General features: G+C 34.9%; 1 protein-coding gene across 1 annotated transcript; it reads left to right on the top strand.

Annotated features, from left to right (window-relative positions):
• Nucleotides 1-232: 232 nt before the first annotated feature.
• Nucleotides 233-16,654, top strand: LOC125056709 (exocyst complex component 4). Its single transcript, XM_047659987.1, has 18 exons — nt 233-477; nt 706-867; nt 1,247-1,416; nt 1,764-1,917; nt 2,308-2,431; nt 2,731-2,888; nt 3,285-3,490; nt 4,413-4,509; nt 5,927-6,086; nt 6,759-6,894; nt 7,898-8,047; nt 8,928-9,058; nt 9,522-9,682; nt 11,809-11,940; nt 13,138-13,290; nt 14,197-14,352; nt 15,187-15,423; nt 16,103-16,654. The coding sequence occupies exons 1-18, from the start codon at nt 421-423 to the stop codon at nt 16,265-16,267; spliced, it is 2,709 nt and encodes a 902-aa protein (XP_047515943.1). The 5' UTR covers nt 233-420; the 3' UTR covers nt 16,268-16,654.
• Nucleotides 16,655-19,354: the final 2,700 nt, after the last annotated feature.

Raw genomic sequence — 19,354 nt, 5'->3', positions numbered from 1 at the left:
CAATCACTGAATTATAACTTGGCATTGACAATTGACAAGCAAAAATTTCACGTAAAAGAAATATTTTTATTGATTTATTTATCTATTATTATTTAACACCTAATGAAATACATGAAATATAATATTTTTGTGGGTGTGTTTAACTGTTAAAAAAAATTAAAATACAATAAAACATTCTGTGATTGTTCATTCTTACAGGTTATGCGAACCAAAACTGACAGATATTTGATAACTAGCATATGGCATATGACAGAAATAAATAAAATTTGAAAACAAATATTTAGGGAAAGCCAAAATAGAATTGAGGAGGCGGAAGATATTAATTAAAATGAAACTATTGTTAATTTCGAAAATTACTGCACTTCATATTTAGTTAACGAAACTAATCTAATCCTTGGTATATATTATCCCGAAGAAAAAATGACATCCTCTCCTCCAACTAAACCTCCCAGAGGCGTAAAACAGGGCAAAGAAACTGTAAGTTGTAAAGAGAAAATTTAATGAAATAGTTTTTAGTAAAGCACTGACTGTATATAAAAAATATTTTATATACAATGACGGTTTTACAAAACACAGTTATCCATCTTTTATTAGTAATACTTCTGTACCACCCCATTTCAATGTCAAGTCAAAGATAACATACCAAGTTCTTTTAATACTAAACATCAGTTAAGAAAGAGTTTTACTTCTGCATAATCTTTTCAGAGTGGCTTGTTGATGTCTGTTATTCGGACATTATCAGGCAGCGAAACAAATGAACAAAGAGAGAAAGAGAGGGCTAAATTAGAGAAAGAATATAAAAAAAGTGATGCAAGATTGGATGAGCTAGTGGCTGAACATGCTAATGAGATTACAGAAGTTATGCAAGTACGTATTTCACTCTATTAAAGAAAGTAGATCTGACATCTATCAGCAGTAGAAATAATGTAATTAAGATCTTTATTTTTATTTAATGTATTTATTGGAGTTTATTCAAAAACTTATGGCAATAAATTATAAAAAGTGTGCTTAAACATAATGTTATAAATACCATTTTCTGGTACTTATGGTACACATTTATTTCTTATTACTAACTTTTATAAATTTTTAAATATGAATATACTGCAAGCTTAGGTTACCCACAAAGTCTAAAATTTGAAGTGTTTTAGAATTATTTAATGGCTTTACATATTTAATTGGTTTGGAGTTTTGGCTCAATCCACATTAAAATTTTTATTGGTGTATGATTCAACCCAATTATTTTTAGAAATTCGCTGCAGTGGGCACTGCCCTCAGTGCATGGGGCCAGCATTGTTCGGCTGCTGAAGCGAGGCTCTCTGCTTGTAGAGCTTTGCTTCGAGTCAGAAGAGATGACTTGAGACGCCTGTGGACTGATGCCAGAACACATCATCATGCGCTGCAGATGTTGACAGATATGTAAGTTTAAACCATTGATAATTTTAGAACTACAAAATATATTACAGTTATCAAAGTTAGTATCTGATTATAGATTATAAATATTTTGCTGGTGATTATTATTCTCCAATTGTTTTCATTGCTACATAATAGATCCTTATCTTTTAGGGCACTTCATATTCCCTGTAGACAATAAATAAAAGATGTCTGCACTGAACACTACTAGTGTTATACTTATGGTTGCCCACTATATATGAAATTTCATTTTCTTGTAATTGATATTATGTAGAAAGAAAAAGATTTATAAGAATATATTCCTGGCTTGCAATGACTAAAGTATTGTATTCCCATTGACATTCACGTAACAGCGAACGTGTGGTGGTTTGCGAGCGGGAAGCGCGTGAGTTGATGAGTCGCGGACGCGTAGTAGCGAGCGCGCACGCACTGCAGGCCGCTTTGAGAACGGCAGGCACGCATCTACCGCACGTTCACGCCCTCTCTACGACTACGCAGAATTTGGAAGTAAGGTTTTCAATAATATATCGCTGACCATAAATATTGATGTAATATTTACTATAGTCAGGTATTTTTTTATTGTTTGAAACAATTTTCAACTTTGCTTTGCTGACTTGGTGACTAGTGCTTCTTTCTTCACTGTCAGTAATCTGAAATTCAGTTCATTTAATGTTTTTATATTGGAGATCCTAGGTTTGATTTCATTAAATAATTACGAGTTCTGTTAGAAGTTTTTCAAGAAATTATCAAACTCAAACTCAAACTCAAAATATCTTTATTCAAGTGGGTAACCAAGTACACTTTTGAATCGTCAAGTTAAATTATCGTAGGTATTACAGAGTTTTTTTTTTAAATATGTGCTCTTTCATCTCATTGAATAATTTGAATTAAATTTAGGCCAAGAAGTTGGAGCTCGTGGACATGATAGTTCGGAGACTGAGTGATGCGGTGTACAAGGATGAGCGAACGCCGCTAAATAGAAGAGTATCATCTCGTCGCAGGACTACTCTCTTATTAGCAGGTTGCTACAATTCCTTTTACTACTCTTAACTTTTAAATCTATGAATATATTTGTCACTCATTTTGAAAGAATGTGCCTAGAAATACTTGTATTGAGGGTCCACAATGGAATAGGCACGTATCATCTCCATACTGAGTAATCTAAGCTAAGTCATGAATATTATTTACGTAGATGAGGAACAATAGAGGTCCCAAAGCCGAACCTTGTGGGATTCCACAGGTGAAAGGCAAAGGCGGACTTAGTGTTTCGTTTGTTTTTACGAGCTGCGACGTTTATTTTTATTTGTTTTTTTTTTTCAGAATTAACAAAGAGCGAAGAATTGACAGATGCGCACTTGCAAGACATCACACCGGAGTATGAAGCTTCGCTCACAGAAGACGATCGCACGTTTGAAACAACGGTAATGATGTCGTTGGAAGCACTTGGCGTTTTGGAACAACTAAAAGAAGCCACTGAGGTCAGATGTTTTAAATTTATGATGTTTATATTAAAGTTGAATCGAGGGCAATTTTATCAAAATTCATGGTATATTTGGATAATAGTTAATCAGGTTTATAAAAAACCTTTTTCATAAAATTTTGGTTTAAAATGACATTCAAGCTAAAATGATAGACATTATGTTATTTTTAATAATAACAATTCCGTTGTACATAATGGGTAACTTTAAACGATTTTCTAAAATTTTCCTGTTTCTGTGATAGATATTTTTTGACCAGTTCCTAGTTAGACTAGAATAGTAATGGCTAAAGGCTAAGGTCTTATTACAATTATATCTGCATGAATTTACACATAGCCTGTACCTACACAGCCTGTACATTCAGAACAATGTACATATTATGAAAAACATTTGCAGAAATTCAAAGTTCAAATTCAGACGGAACTTCTGGAAGTAATTGATTCTGTGTCGCGTCGTATAATCGACGATGACTTTGAGGATTTCGAGGGGGAAGAGGACGGAGACGTTTGCGAGGAAGGTGTGACAGAGAGGGGTAGACCGCTTGCGAGGCTCGTTACTTGTTTGGGAGATGAGTTCAAGGCCTGTGGAATGAGGAATAAGAGGTATTTTTTTTGTTAATTATAGGCCGGCAACGTAGTCGGTTTTAGTCTGTTTCACTTTATAACATTAAGTTTGACTGTTTTAATCTAACTTTTATTTATTAAATACAAACCGACAAACAGTTTGACTTCTAATTAAATTTTTCTCTATAAACATTATTAATATAATTAGTGACCTATCCCAGCTTCGTCTGGATATTTTTTTATTTTGGAAATAAATATAGCATCAGAGCATGTAGCAATAATGTTGAAAGAATTTTGGAAATCGATACAGTTTTTGAGTTTATTCGTTATAAACATACAAATTATTCTTCATAATAAAAGGAATTTGATCTTTATTTAGGGGTTAAAGCTTGTTATTTACCGTGTACTGTACGGGTGATTAAAATAATAGAGGATATTATTGACGTGATAACGTCTTATAAATCGATGAAAGCTGGCTGCGTGAATACATGACTCATTTGTGGTTATAAATAATTAACAAAGTGCGTGAGTACAAAGTACACATGTCAGAAGTGAAACTTCTTTGGCAAACTAATTTTTAAGTCTTGTTCATATTTAAACAAATCTAAAAAATTCTGAGACTTAGAGGGAAGAAAAAAGGAAAATATGTTAGGAATTTAATGAATTTAACTGTCATTAAAATATTAAGTGTCGAAAATTAATACAAATAATAAATTTATTTCTTCGATAATAAAAACACGCGGCATTTTAATTTACAATTCGTCATTTGAGATTTCAATAAATTATTTTGCATAAAATATGAAATACTAATATTTCATAAATTCTCATTACGAAATTTTTTTTTTCCCTTTTCTTCGACAAAAACGCTGCACATTTTCGTGACGTTTCTGTAAAATGTACCCGCATGCGCCTAAAGAAGTTTCACTTCAAAAGCTATCTTTAATGAACTTTTGTGTTAAAGATTAATCCAAGTCTGGCGTGCGTCGCTTCAGAAGCACAAAATCCCGGACTCTTGCCTTCACACGGAACATCACTACTGGAGCGCTGTGCAGCAAGTGGTAAGTTAACTCTCATTTCTTCACTTATCTGACAAATACGAATTGGAATGCGAAGATACCCAAAAACTACTAAACCGATTTTGCTGGAATTTGGATTCATGTGAATTGAGACAAAACAAAAATATGTAATATTAAATATGTATTCCAAAAATATTGGCATTAAGATGCATGATTTACAACAAAGTTATTAGTTTTGACGACTCATTGGTCTAGTGGTTAGTACCCCTGACTGCGAATCCATGGGTCCCGGGTTCCATGGTGTTGTGCTTAGGTCTTGGGTGTTTAAATATGTATTTATATGTCTATCTATCTATAATATGTATGTATATCCGTTGCCTAGTACCCATAACACAAGCTTCACCAGCTTAGCATGGGACTAGGTCAATTGGTGTGAATTGTCTTTAAAAAAAATATTTAATCCTAATAAATAAAAAAGTGCTATATCTTTGAAATATGAGATGGGGAGCCGCCGCCCATGGACACTCTCGCAAATGCGTTGCCGGCCTTTTATGAATTGGTACGTTCTTTTCTTCAAGGTCCCTAAGTCGAATAGATATTCTCTAAATTGAAGTTAACTTAGCTCATAAAGAAGTGCCCTTTCTCCCACCAAAAAACCCATGTTGTGAAAACTGTTGAGCTAATTATTAAATCTAACATTTATGTTATAAAAGTTGTTTTATAAAAAAAATGAATGTGATTTAAAAATATACAAAATTTACATTTACTGCCAGTTCTCTACCAAAGTAACATCTCCACCACTCCTTTTAAAGTTCTAGAAGCTGCAATTTCGCCGTTTCAATATGAAATATCTGTTCGAAATACATATTTTTATTTTCGTACATTGTCATGAAAGATATTTAACTCGGCCCATCGTCATATTTGTTCTTTTATGTTTCGCTTGTGTTATGCTAGACGCATTTTTATTTTATTTACTTTTTTGCCAATTATATTTATTATTAGTTACGTCCTCAATTTTATAATTTCGTAGTGAGTTGCGACGGCTGACAAGTGAGCCATTCTTCAAACTCAAAATAACTTTATTCAAATAGGTAAACAAACTTATGAACGTCAACAGAAAAGATGTTAAATTGATTCTAAATTTACATTTACTACCAGTTCGCAAGTCAAGGGCGTAGAACGGGCAAGAAGAACTGGCAATAAACTCTCCGCCACTCTTTTTCGCAAAGTTTTGAGTCACACAAATTGTTTGAATTGGAGCAAATTAATCCCAAGGATTAGGATCATTTAAATATTCGTCAAATTTATAAAAAGCTTTATTGATTAATTTACGTTGAATGAGAGCCTTTGAATTAATTCACTGATAATTGTCTTATTTCACTTAGGAGTTTGTTTTTAAGATAGATATTCTAGTAAAATTTGTCTGTGGTATTCTCTAAATTATTTATTATTTTCTCAGATGCAACTACTCCTAACGGAATATTTAGAGATAGAGAGCGTGAATTTGTCTGGTGCGCGGACATTGGCCACCGAAACGGCTGTACCTGAATTGAAGCTATCTGATTATTTTGCTAAGAAAAGGCCGCAGAGGCGCCGCGACAAGCTGTTTAGACTTACTGGTACGTTGTGGCCTCTTTATCAAAATGTTTTCAGTCATAAGTCTCGTCTCTTTTTTTTTTTGAATAAATTATATATATGTATAACTAAAATCAATTATACTAAAGATATAAATAAGAATAAGATAGAATGTTCGTTCCCATACTCCTCCGAAACGGCTCGACCGATTCTTATGAAATTTTTTATGCATATTTAGTAAGTCTGAGAATTGGCTACTATCTATCTTTCAAACCCCTAAGCGATAAGGGGTGTCTGTGGGAGCTTAATGGCAACCACTCGGCGCAACCACAGTTATATTTTCACTATCAGACTATTTTTAATTGCGTTTTTATTTTTGTTGACAATATCGGCAAATATCAACGGCGTTCCAGAAAAGGCGTGCTTTAGAATAGATTTTTTATATAAAAAACGGGCAAACGAGTTGGAGGCTCACCTGATGTTAAGTACTGCCAATGGACACTCAAATTGCCAGAAATGCGAGTATGTTGCCGTCCTTTTAAGAAATGGACGCTCTTTTCTTGACGGACCCTAAGTTGGTTAAGAAACAATAGTATAATTGGTGCGTTTGATCATGGGCCTTGACTCAATTGCGATCGCAAACTTGTAACGTTCCATTCCTATTAGGCTGGTTTTCGCTTTCTCAAACTCTGAAATACTGATGATGCTTATTGCAGCAGCCGCAACTCCGGTGTCGAGTGGTCCTTTGACCCGCAGACAGCGCTACCCCTTGGTGTGCACTCCACACCCGGCTTTACTTCACGCGATATTGCCAGCCTTGCACGCCTTGTGTACCAATCTAGAGAAACCTGGGTGAGTTGCTCATTATTATTTATAACACACCATAACAAATACATACACTTAAAATATTTCAAGAGAAAGTTACAAAAAGAGACTTTAAAAAAAATATATTGATAATAATAATCTAAGAATCTTATTTTCTGAAACAAACTCACAATGAAATCACGAAATGTCAGAATTCTACGAAATGAAAAATTTCTCCACCAATACAGGGGCAAATTTGTCCTATTTGAGGACAATAAAAATAAAATAACGTATTTTTATGTTTTACCTACAAAAAGGTAAATCTAAATATTTACTTACTCAAGTGACCTAATACAAAAAAAAATTCAATATCACGAATTAACTTTAATTACTTGATTTTATTATTTAGCTGGCATCTCTGTTCACTAATTCTTGGTTTAGTAAACCTTTAAAAAAAATTAAACGTAATTATCGCTCGCCGTAAAACCACTTTTAATTTGGAGTTGTGGAGCACTTAATAAAATGGATACATTCACTAACAAATACAATGTATGTATAGACTCAGATGTTCATAATTGTATTGAAATTGAAAAATGTGCCCAACCAAAAAGGTTTGTAATCCCTGACATGTCAAAAAATGATACTATAATTAAAAGTAGGGTAACAATTAATTTTGTAAACATCATAATATGTTTTGTATTATTATCATTACATATAATTTCATTTAGATTAAAATGCTTGTAATATCACGTAAAATTAAAAAGTTAACGTGGACATATTTGGAGGCATATAAGGGAGCGTTCAAGTATTACGTCTATTTTTGGAGATTATCGACAAACCCCCCCACCCCCCCCCCTCATTAAACAAACGTAACGTAACATACGTAACGTTTTTCTGTACCCAAGTATAGTAAAACGTTTCGTGACCATCTTTATACCTAAAAGTTAACGTTCGTAACGTTGTACAAAAGGAACCCCCCCCCCCCCCCCCCCCCAAAATCGTTACGTAATACTTGAACGCTCCCTAACATAGTTATGTGAAACTTGTTCAGCGGAGGCGAGTGCTCCCTTCGCGCTTTCATAACGGACTACGTGCGTTGGGGCGAGAGCGAGCGCCTCGTGGCCGAAGCTCGCGTCACCATCGAGGCTGCCATGAGGGAGGCCTCTGCCTGGAGGGAGAGGACCCTCGTGACCAACGCCGCGTAAGGCCTCTATTTATTTGGTAGTCATTATAAATAGATCAATGACAATTCTTATATGGTATTAACTAGGGATGCATCCGAAACTCGATACCGATAATGCCGATACAACGATACTTTTCGCACTTGAAAAATTGCAAACGAGGCACGGACTATCTATGCCCGGGGAATCTTGGCGTTTTATTCCCGCTCCCGCGCTTTGTCCCCGCGTATTGTATTTCGCTAGACACTTTAGTTTGCTTTTAACTGCTATTGCGCGTAGTAAGATACCAAATTAAATAAAATACAGAATTACAAAAATCTTATCAATGTTAATGTTAATTATTAATAGTTATTTATTTTAATTTCGTTAAATTACTACTCTTAATTCTTAATATTAATAACTTAACCTTTAATCTTAATCAAAGTTTGTGACTGTTTATATTTTTTAATAAAAATTAAAAACTAACCAAACTTGATATATTTTGCCTTAATTTAATTTTAATTAAATAAGCGTGTGTTTAAAAAATTTGTTTTTGTTTTTTTTTTAAAAATTTTGGTTTTATTTTTTAATAATACAGCATACAAAAATTCTAATTTTCACCCCTCTACGATCAACCCCTATTTTTATTATAGTAGATAGTTATTTTTATTGAACTAAAAATATTTTTCCTAGAAATAATATACATGGCAAAACAACGTTTGCCGGGTTAGCTAGTATTATATATATATATTATTTCTAATTTCAATATTATCGTATTGGCTTATTACTGAAAGGATTACTGTATTTTTGTAAATTAATAAATGTATAAGAGCATACTATAATAAGTTCGATAAGGTTTAAATTTAAAATGTAATGCTTTATACAAATATTTCGTATAATAATTATAAATTGTCAATTCAGCGGCGAACAGCGCGTAGTATTTGCGAGTTGTTCGCGTGCTTGGGCAGCGGTGGAGGTCTGCTCGACGGCTGCTCGACGAGCAGGCGCTTGTGGCGGCTTGGCCTTGGTTCGAGCCGCCGAAGCCGCTATAGGTATGTTGCGTATATGGGTAATTAATATTCAGCCATACATAACACTTCTTTAACGAATATAAAAGTGAATAATTCTAGAAATACATATTAAGGTACATAATTACATAAACAATCGATCTAATTTTTTTATAAATGAATACAATAAACCAGTGGTGCTACAACTTTTTTTAGGTCTGGGACTCAGATTTCTGTATCTGTTCCATGATAATTTGTCAATCTCATAGGCAAGTAGGTGATCAGTCTCTTGTGCCTGACACACGCCGTCAACTTGTTGGGTCTAAAGCTAGCCGGTTTCCTTACGATGTTTTCCGTTCGAGCGAATGTTAAATACGCACATAGATAGAAAGTCCATTGGTGCACAGCCGGGGATCGAACCTACGACCTCAGGGATGAGAGTCGCTTGGCCAATATTTATTTCTGAAGTAGTTTATCAAACAAATGTTTAATATTATTTCTCGTCCAGGTTCCCTAGCCGTCCACGCCCGCAGCGCCCACAGCCGCCTGACCCCCGGGCCGCCTTCGCGGGCAGCGCGCTGGTTGGCGGACGACGACATCGTGCGATTCCTGCAGGCCCTGCCCAACTATCGTCTGTTGCACGATCAGAAGGATACGCCCATACAAAAGGTGATTTTCCAGAACCACTCATGGCTATGTGTAATATGTTTCCAGAACCACTCATGGCTATGTGTAATATGTTTCCAGAATCACTCATGGCTATGTGTAATATGTTTCCAGAACCACTCATGGCTATGTGTAATATGTTTCCAGAACCACTCATGGCTATGTGTAATATGTTTCCAGAACCACTCATGGCTATGTGTAATATGTTTCCAGAACCACTCATGGCTATGTGTAATATGTTTCCAGAACCACTCGTGGCTATGTGTAATATGTTTCCAGAACCACTCATGGCTATGTGTAATATGTTTCCAGAATCACTCATGGCTATGTGTAATATGTTTCCAGAACCACTCATGGCTATGTGTAATATGTTTCCAGAACCACTCATGGCTATGTGTAATATGTTTCCAGAATCACTCATGGCTATGTGTAATATGTTTCCAGAACCACTCATGGCTATGTGTAATATGTTTCCAGAACCACTCATGGCTATGTGTAATATGTTTCCAGAACCACTCATGGCTATGTGTAATATGTTTCCAGAACCACTCATGGCTATGTGTAATGTTTCCAGAACCCCTATTCCCAGGGGCACTTTTCGGTAGAGTAACTTTTTTTCACAGTTAGGTCCGAAGTAAACAAAAAGTTATGATTTGAGAAATTTTTATATCGTACTAGCAAACTCGGCGAACTCCGTTTTGCCACCAGATGGCTTCGTTTTATGTAACATTTCGTTTGGTGATCCCGCTTTTCTGTTGAAATTTTCCTGAATTTTCTTTGCTATAAACCTCACGGAGCCCGAGACCTTTCCAACGAATGCAAAACCGTGGAAATCGGTTCGTGCGTTCTGGAGTTATAGCGTCAGGAAGGAAAACCCGACTTATTTTTATATAGTAGATAACATAATATTATCTTCAATACACTCAATAAACAACTATAAATAGTATGTCTATCGCAAGGACTCATCAGTACCAATTTAGTGAATATTGTGAAAAAGATACAGGATGTAGATTTTTTCGAATTTCAATAAGAATTAGTAAAAAAAGTCAATTTTCATATAAAAACCAAAATAAATCATAACTCTGCAGGGGTTGAGCTTAGAGACCTCCCGTAGAACAATTTTTTGCAGCTGATGACCTCATCTATCTCCTAAATCAGCAAGATTCAAAAGTACTTAACAACAACACAACTATTATTATTTACTTTAAATTTCTAAAAAAATCTTAAACGTACCAATTCTTAAAAGGCCGGCAACGCCCTCGCGAGCATATCCATGGCATTGGTATCACTTAACATCAAGTAAACCTCCTGTCCGTTTGCCCCCTGTTCTAAAGAGAAAAAAACCTATTCAGAATAATATCGTCGAATAACAGCCACTCCTTTTGTTTTGATGTGGGATTTAGCACGGTAGAGTCGGTGCGAAGAGAGAACCATCATGGGATTTGAGGTCCTTTTCTATATATTGACAGTCATTACTACTATTACTTCATTATAGATCGACAATAAGTATCTAGTTAAATCTAGTTATTTAAATTTTACCCGCTTCCTTTTGAGGACTTGATCTGAAATTTGGTAGATTTATTTCTGATGACCATAGAGTTTGAAAACATTTGATATACAAAATGGCTAATTATTTTTTTTTTCTTATTATGACCAATTGGTCGCCTTCACTTATATTCTTATAGGTAAAACAAGTGTTATGATTTAAGAACCGTCCAATAAGAAAAGTTAGATTTTTCTTAGCGTCGCAACCCCCCTACCCCTAATTTTATGTTAGTTATAAGCTCTTGTTGTAACAAATAAAGCCAGTTGTCATCCAGCTTTCAACAAAGAGTTTCATTTAACATTATGTAGAACCAGCTGCTCACTCTCTATTCCGAAACAATTTAACTTAGGGTCCTTCAAGAGAAGAGCGTACCAATTCTGGAAAGGCGGGCAACGCACTTGCGAGCCATCTGGCAATGTGCGGGCGGCGGTATCACTTAACACCAGGTGAGCCTCCTGCACGTTTGCCTCCTGTTACATGAAAAAAAATCATACATTAGAACATATCCCAACAACCGCCACCGACCTTAACCCGAGTACTAAAACATACAGATCAAAAATAAACATTATATTTTTAATTCCAGGAGTTGAAAGCGGCATATGAGCGTGAAGCGGAGATTTTGGGGACCTCTTTGGGAGATGGAGAAATCAGCATTAGGGAAGTGGTTGTGGATAACCAATTGCTGGAAGAGCTGGCCGTGCTCGCTGAGACTATGGTAAGATTAGAGGCTGATATTGACTTCTTTCTTCTTTTCATAGAAAGGAGGGCAACCGGGCAGGAGCCGACTTAATAATAATAGCCTTTTAATTCAGATACTTATACATTGAAACACCTTTCTAATTCAATGTCCTTATAGGTATTTCTGTGTCCTTTTTTGGCAAATGCCTTTTCCAAATCCCGCCATTCCTCTCTGCCATGTACCACCTGCTGTTTCTTTCATTTGGTCTTTACACCACAAGTTTAAACTTAGCTTATCTTTTTTGAAAGAAAGAAAAAACTTTATTCATAATAAAAAATAATGTCGTGGGCAGCTAGTCTCTTCCTTTGACATGTTGACCGTATAACACTTACTTTGTACGTTTCCTGGGTCATTGGGGTAATTTAAATAATAGAGGATTTTAGCACTCTATATTAACCACTCACTAAAACAATAGAATAAATGCGCAATAATGAAATGCTAATTGCTATGTAAAGAATGAATGCAATGTAACAGTTGAAGAGAGCGCCTACGTCTGGCTGTACTCTCGGGGCGTAACTCCGAGGATATAAGAAATCGCCACGCTTTTAAAACTTAGAAAGCCTGCAAAATGTACAGTCTTGGCATGTACATACATTTTATAATTAAACTATTATTGCACTATACGAATATTTTCCCTTGCAACATAGAACAGGTTGAGATGTTAATTAAAATTGTTAGTGAATGTATAAAGTTTTGAATCGATAGTGAAAATTTTGTTTTTAAGAAAGTGGTTAAAGAAAGGCTCTCTGAAAGAGAAGAAGCTTTGACTGCGTTTTTTAGGTACTGGGGAGCTTTCAAGTATTACGTAACGCAATTTTTGGAGATTATTGACCCCCCCTCCCCCATGTAACTCGCCGTAACGTTTTTCAGTACCCAAGTACAGTACTGTACCTAAGTATAGTAAAACGTTTCGTGACCACCTAGTGACTCTTCAGTTACTATTATGTGGGGTAAGTCGAAAATAATATTAACAATAACGTGTAATTCAATCCCCGCCCGCATCGTAACGTTTTACAAAATGACCCCCCCCCCCCTCCCAAAATTCGTTACGTAATACTTGAATGCTCCGTTAAGCTTATATGTAGGTTTGCATTGTGTGTGATGTATATCTCGTAGGACAAAACGTATGCAAAATGCCAATTCAATGGTAACTCAGCCCATTTTTTTTTACAGGAATGGATCAGTTCGAACATCCGTAATCTTCCAAATGTGTTAAGTGCGGGTGGCGTTCTACATCTCGGAGATAAATCTGTGAATGATCTCTACGCGGCCGCGTCCATCTTCGATGAGATCGCAAACAAGTGTCTGCTTTTCTTGCATTTGGAGGTAAATATGTTTATTTTCAATTGCAGCACGTTTTAGCGTCCATTTACAAATATTATTTGACTATAGTAATTTATATATAAATACTAGCTGCCCCCGCGAACTTCGTTTATCCTCAAGGTGATTTTACTTAGCCTACCTTTTTCTCTATATATAAACCTCAGAGTTCATGTTATAATATTTTAATTAACAAATAAAAAATAAAGGTTGGTGATAGAGGGGTGAAAATTTAGGGTTGTATGTATTTTTTAATTGCACATTATAAAAAAAATGGAACTGTTCGAAAACTGCTTTCATGTGATGTGTTCTCGCGCCATTATTCGGTGACGACCAATGCCAACACTTTTACGCTGTTGGTACACCTCCGCTGAGAAGCAGAAACTTAACTTATGCGAAATTATAAGCGTAACCAGTTGAGAAATAACAATCGGAAGAAAATTACGACATCTTTCTTGTTTCGCTCTTGTTAAATTGTCGATTGCTACAGACGGGCGGAGATGGAGACGGCACCTGAGGAAATGAGCGGAAGAGTAGAAAGAGACAACATCATAGTCAGTTTTTTACGTCAGAGCAGACAATTTCGCTCCTGTTTTGTCTCCAAATAACTTACAACGCACAGCGAAACTATTATGAACTTCGCTTTTTTTGTTCCAGTCAATACTGATACAATCCAGCGCAATAGTTTAGTTGAAATTATGTCTTTTGCAAAGCATAACTCATAATTCGAAAAGCCGCTCTCCGTCCGCACTTTATATTTGTATATATGTTAAGTTTTCATTGTATATTGTTGCCCCGGAAGCATAAAGAGTTTTACGTGAATAAAAAACACTTAATTTTTCTCCACAAATTTAGATTTACGTTATTCCAAATCTGATATGATTCTACATCATTTGATAACACTTGTACCAGATGCGCATCGAATGCTTCCACTACTTGGGCCAAGAGTGGGAGGAGAGGCCCGACGGGGGGGAGAGTGGGGAGGCGGGGGGAGTGGCCCGTTTGGCCTCGAGCCTCTTGAGGTTCCACGAGAGGGCCTCCACTATATTGGCACCTGTCAGGCTTGCGGTGAGTCATATTCCTTTGTTCACATTAGAAATACTGCTTTACTTTTGAAGTGAAACTTCTTTAGGCGTATGAGGGTAAAAATTTTACGGAACGTCACGAAGATATGCAGCGTTTTTGTCGAAAGGGAGAGAGCGATTGAGACCGATTGAGAGAGAGTGAAAAGGGTGAATTACCCTATAGAAATTCTATTTTTATAATTAAAATTTCGTAAAGAGAATTTATGAAATATTAGTATTTTTATTTTATGCAAAATAATTGAAAAATAATTGACGAATTGTAAATTAAAATGCCACGTGTTTTTATAATCGAAGAAATAAATTTATTATTTGTATTAATTCTCTACACTTTATATTAATACCTATATAAATAAATGATTTTTGTTTTTGACGTGATAACGTCTTTAAAATCGTTTTAGTCGGGTGACATGTTCAGAAACTTGTGTCACACCAAAACCTCACGAGCGCGATCGCAGGTATAACGAGAGAGAGACGGACCGATCTCCCGTCTCATCTCGAGCGCTGCCAGTCATTCCGTGAATGTATGAAGAAAAATGTATATCATAGTCGAATAAGTAAACTTGTCATTTTACACCCGAAATTTATCATCAAAAGTGTGAATAAAACGATAGATGTAATTTAAAATTTGAAAAAATTGTTATCTTCATTAATTCCTTACTTCCCAAAAACTTATATCACCAATAAGACGTTATCACGTAAACATCTCGATCGTAAACCTACTTTACAAACAACCAATATTATTTTTTTTTATTTTTGACACAGATCTCAGATCTTAGGCACAGACTTGTATTTATAGACAAATATTCTATCTCAACAGTATATAATGAACGGTATTGGCGAGATGATGTCATCGGCAGTCGTATGGCGATGGCAAGGAATAGAACGTGCAGGTTTAGGGGCCACTGGGGGGTTAGGGAGCAGTTTGGGAATCGGGGGGAGGGCAGCGGGAGACAGGCTGGCAACACTGCGGCATTGCCTCGCAGCGTTGCAATTGCCTCATGATGGATTACATGCAGCGCATGCATATCTTCATTTGTTGTCATGCTCTCCAGAGGTAAGATATCTGTAGCTTTTAAACTATAGAACATGATTATTTGAATGTCTTAAAGACGACGCTTTCTACCTAACCTAACCTAACCTCACATGTAGTCACACATTATACGCACTCATTCACTCACGCGTGTTGTAAACTGTTAAAAAAAATTAATTAAAGTCAAAGTCAAATCATTTATTCCTAAAATACCACCTACACTGGCGCTTTTGAATAAAATATGAAGATGATTCTAGTTGCCCCTTCCGAAAGGTAGTTTCGTGTGGAGAAGAATGGACAAGAAACTCCATACTTACTCTTTTAAATTATGTTTTACAATATTTTGTATACATTAGTTAAATAATTATAATATGTGAAGACAATGTACTCCTAGGAACTCCATAATATAAAAAAATATATTATGGAATTTACTTTGAACATTGTATTGGAATTTAAATATTTTTTGAAGTGAAACTTCTTTATCGGGGTTGTAAAAAAATTTAGTGTAACATTTTTTCGTTACGCGTCACATTTTTCGGTTACGCGCCATGTTGCTTTTTGAAGTCAAACTTCTTTATCGGCGTTGGAATGAAAGTTCTTTATCGACGTATGGGTGAAATTTTGTAGCAAATCGTCACGTTTTTATTTATTATCTTTAAGAATAAAACCCTTGCAACTTGTCTAAAATAAAAATAAATTTCAGGAAATAATAGCTGCCGTACGCGAAAGAGGTCCCCAATTCTCAGAGCTGGAATACTTGAATGCCTTCAAAGTGATAGGGGCCCGTAGATCTATGTCTCCAGCTGAGATGAGGGCACAACTCAAACAGTTGTCGGCTGCTTTGGGTCATGTTGGGGTCACTGTTTAGGAGTCAAAGTCAATCATAGACTACAAACAAAATTAAAAATTATATCAACCTGTCTCTAACCGTTTTTGTTACCATGGTTACGATTGTCGATGTAAAAAAAATATGGTAGCCATGGTAACAAACTCGACATAATATCGTTTGTCGGTTAATAATGAAGTGCCTACTACCAAGTTTATTACTTAAGACTTAGGGAGGAAAGACTAAGTTATTTAAAATGATGAAAAAAATCACCTTTTCCAATAAAAATAAAGGTTTTGGCATGTTTTTAATTTCCTTAGTTGATTTAGTACCCCTTATAAATTGTTAAACCATATTTATTGCTAGGTTAATTTATTTACTAAGAACTGTAATTGCGCTAATATATTTTAATAAATATTTAAAGAATAATAGCTTTTTTTATTCCAATTAAATATATGTATTTTGTTCCACAAACGATATTCTGTTTGTAAAACGTCATAACATTATTACTTGCCCGTGTTCTAGAACGTCAATCAAAGAGCTGGGAAACCATTTTTCTGTATGAAGTTTGACATATTCATCAAAAACGAGAATGTGACTTGAGATACAACTAAGCAAGAAAAAGATTTTTAAAGTTATACCTACTTCTTTTGGCGCGTTAGGGTAAAATGATGAGAGTAAATTTTTACAATGTGTGTCATTCCGTCACAAAGAACCGACACCCTGAAGTTAGCTATAGTCATACGTAGGTTAAAATTTTTGAAAAGATTTTTATCTTGTTACGCCAAAGAAGTATAACTTCTAACGCGTGTACACACACGTTTGATAACAAACGTGGCCAAGTGGACAAGAATTGTAAACTATAATAATAAGTCCTTAGATTATTGCAATGGCCGATAGCTCCCAAATTTCTGTGTTTGTTTCATTTTTTATTATTGTATTCTGGAGTTTCTTCATCGGGAAGGCGTGACTGGCCGCAAAAATCCATCTATAGCGGCAGATTAGAATCAGGGGATTGAAATAAAATCACTTTCCGACAGGCGTGACTCAGCGTTAGCTCACGCTTTGTCACGTGATCATTTTCAATTGGAATGGAATGGAATACAAATATGTCAGATATGAATTGTCAATATGCTTTGTGAACTTGTGACTTTGGCAACTCACATGGAAAATAGGAATGTAAATGGTAAAGGCAACAGGAAAAATTCCTGTTACAGCAACAGGATTACTACTGTTATTGCGGCTTAATAGTAAAATATAGTTGGGTCATTCCATGTCAAATTGACCTACAGTTGGAATTGACCCCTTTTGATTTGGAAAAATTTTATTCAAAAGATACCTATGCAAATTCAAAATTTCGCTATTTTTTCCGGCTTTTAATTTTGTTTTTGTAATTTCTCGAACGTTATTATAGATACGGGAATGGCCTTTCGTTTGTTTGATAGGAGACACTTGGGGCTATTGAAAAAAAAAAATATTTTGGATTTTTTTTTGAAAAATGCCAAATTTGTAAATTTTAAATTTTTCAAAATCGTCAAAAATCTAGATTGACATTAAAATTTTGGCTCAATTTTTTTATATAGTACCTTGTACCGATCTTAAAAGACCCTAAATTTTTTAGAACTGTGTGTGTTTTTTTAAATATGAATTTTTTTTTAAGTAATCTTAAAGTCAGGCTTAACGCATGATATAATTGTTATTCGTCTTTTTTTTACTTCATTTAAATTTTCCGACGCCATTTATCGTCTTTTTAAGATGGAAATGATTTGAAATTTGAGATTGAGCAACATTAATGTACAGAAATTTGTAGTAAACAATTTGTTTGAGTTATTTGACGTTAAATACTGTTATTAATGTTTAGAAACGGACAAAATATATCATTAAGCGAGTTAAATATGTGTTAAGCCTGACTTTAAGATTACTCCAAAAAAAAAAAATGAAATTAATTTATTATTTAATATTTCCGAGTCGTGTATTTAATTTTTTAATGCTAAAAATTACTATTCTCTATGTATCTGCATAACTTCACCTTATTTAAAAGTTGCAAAAGCAAGAAATTTATTTTTTTTATATTTAAAAATTCATATTTTAAAAAAAAACACACAGTTCTAAAATTTTAGGGTCTTTTAAGATCAGTACAACTTGAATTTGCATATCTTTTGAATAAAATTTTTTTTCGTCTGGCAGAAGTTCATTCAATGATAAAAGAAAATTTCTGATCAAAATTTATCCAAATCAAAAGGGGTCAATTCCAACTGTAGGTCAATTTGACATGGAATGACCCAACTATATTTTATTATTAAGCCGCAATAACAGTAGTAATCCTGTTGCTGTAACAGGAATTTTTCCTGTTTTTTTGTTTTTCCTGTTGTAAAAAAATCTGTTGTAATAGGATTGGTCGTGAATAGGAATGAATTTGACAAGAAAGTACGTTAAGCTCCCTTCAAAAGCTCTTGGGTTTTGGTGGCTGGTCCTTTGGAGGTGCAGTAGTAGTGGTAGAGCTTGACATCGACTTAGTTCGAGGCTGATCTTGGCGCGGCGGGACTCTGGAATATGAAAAGAAGAGTTTTTAATTATGTGTAGCTACGTCTTGTATCTCCCGTCCGTTTTCTCCGAACGCAACGTACGCTTATGGAAAAATTTATTAGTTCTTAAAAAAGATTTTTTCATATTCAAAAAGGATTTTTCAACGAATATTATTAAGAAGCATTTCTTTGTTATTAAGGTAGAAACATTGATATACAAAACACCCAAGATGCACAGTCTCGAATAAAAGTAACGCTCGAAAGTGTCCCGAAACACTATTTCTGTCCCTTTCTATAACAGTATGTCTATAACAGTATATGTTACAAGCATATATTATTGCAAAATCAACCTTACGCGAATTGCTTAAAGTTGTTATTACAACGCAGTGTATACGTACTTAAAGCAATAAAATTTTACGACCGACCGTGGTCGGTAGGACAAGGTATTGAGTGGAGTCGAACATGACTTTTTTATTTACAACTATTTAACATAAATTTAAATTTATCCGAATTTTCGGGTGCTTTACAGCGTGCGTGGTCACGGTGACTAAAGACAAAAGGTGTTGGATGTTAAATAGTTGGAAATTTATAATAATACATAACT

This window comes from Pieris napi, chromosome 15 (assembly GCF_905475465.1).
Source record: "Pieris napi chromosome 15, ilPieNapi1.2, whole genome shotgun sequence".
Classification (NCBI taxonomy): domain Eukaryota; kingdom Metazoa; phylum Arthropoda; class Insecta; order Lepidoptera; family Pieridae; genus Pieris; species Pieris napi.
This window is presented reverse-complemented; position numbering and strand designations above follow the sequence as displayed.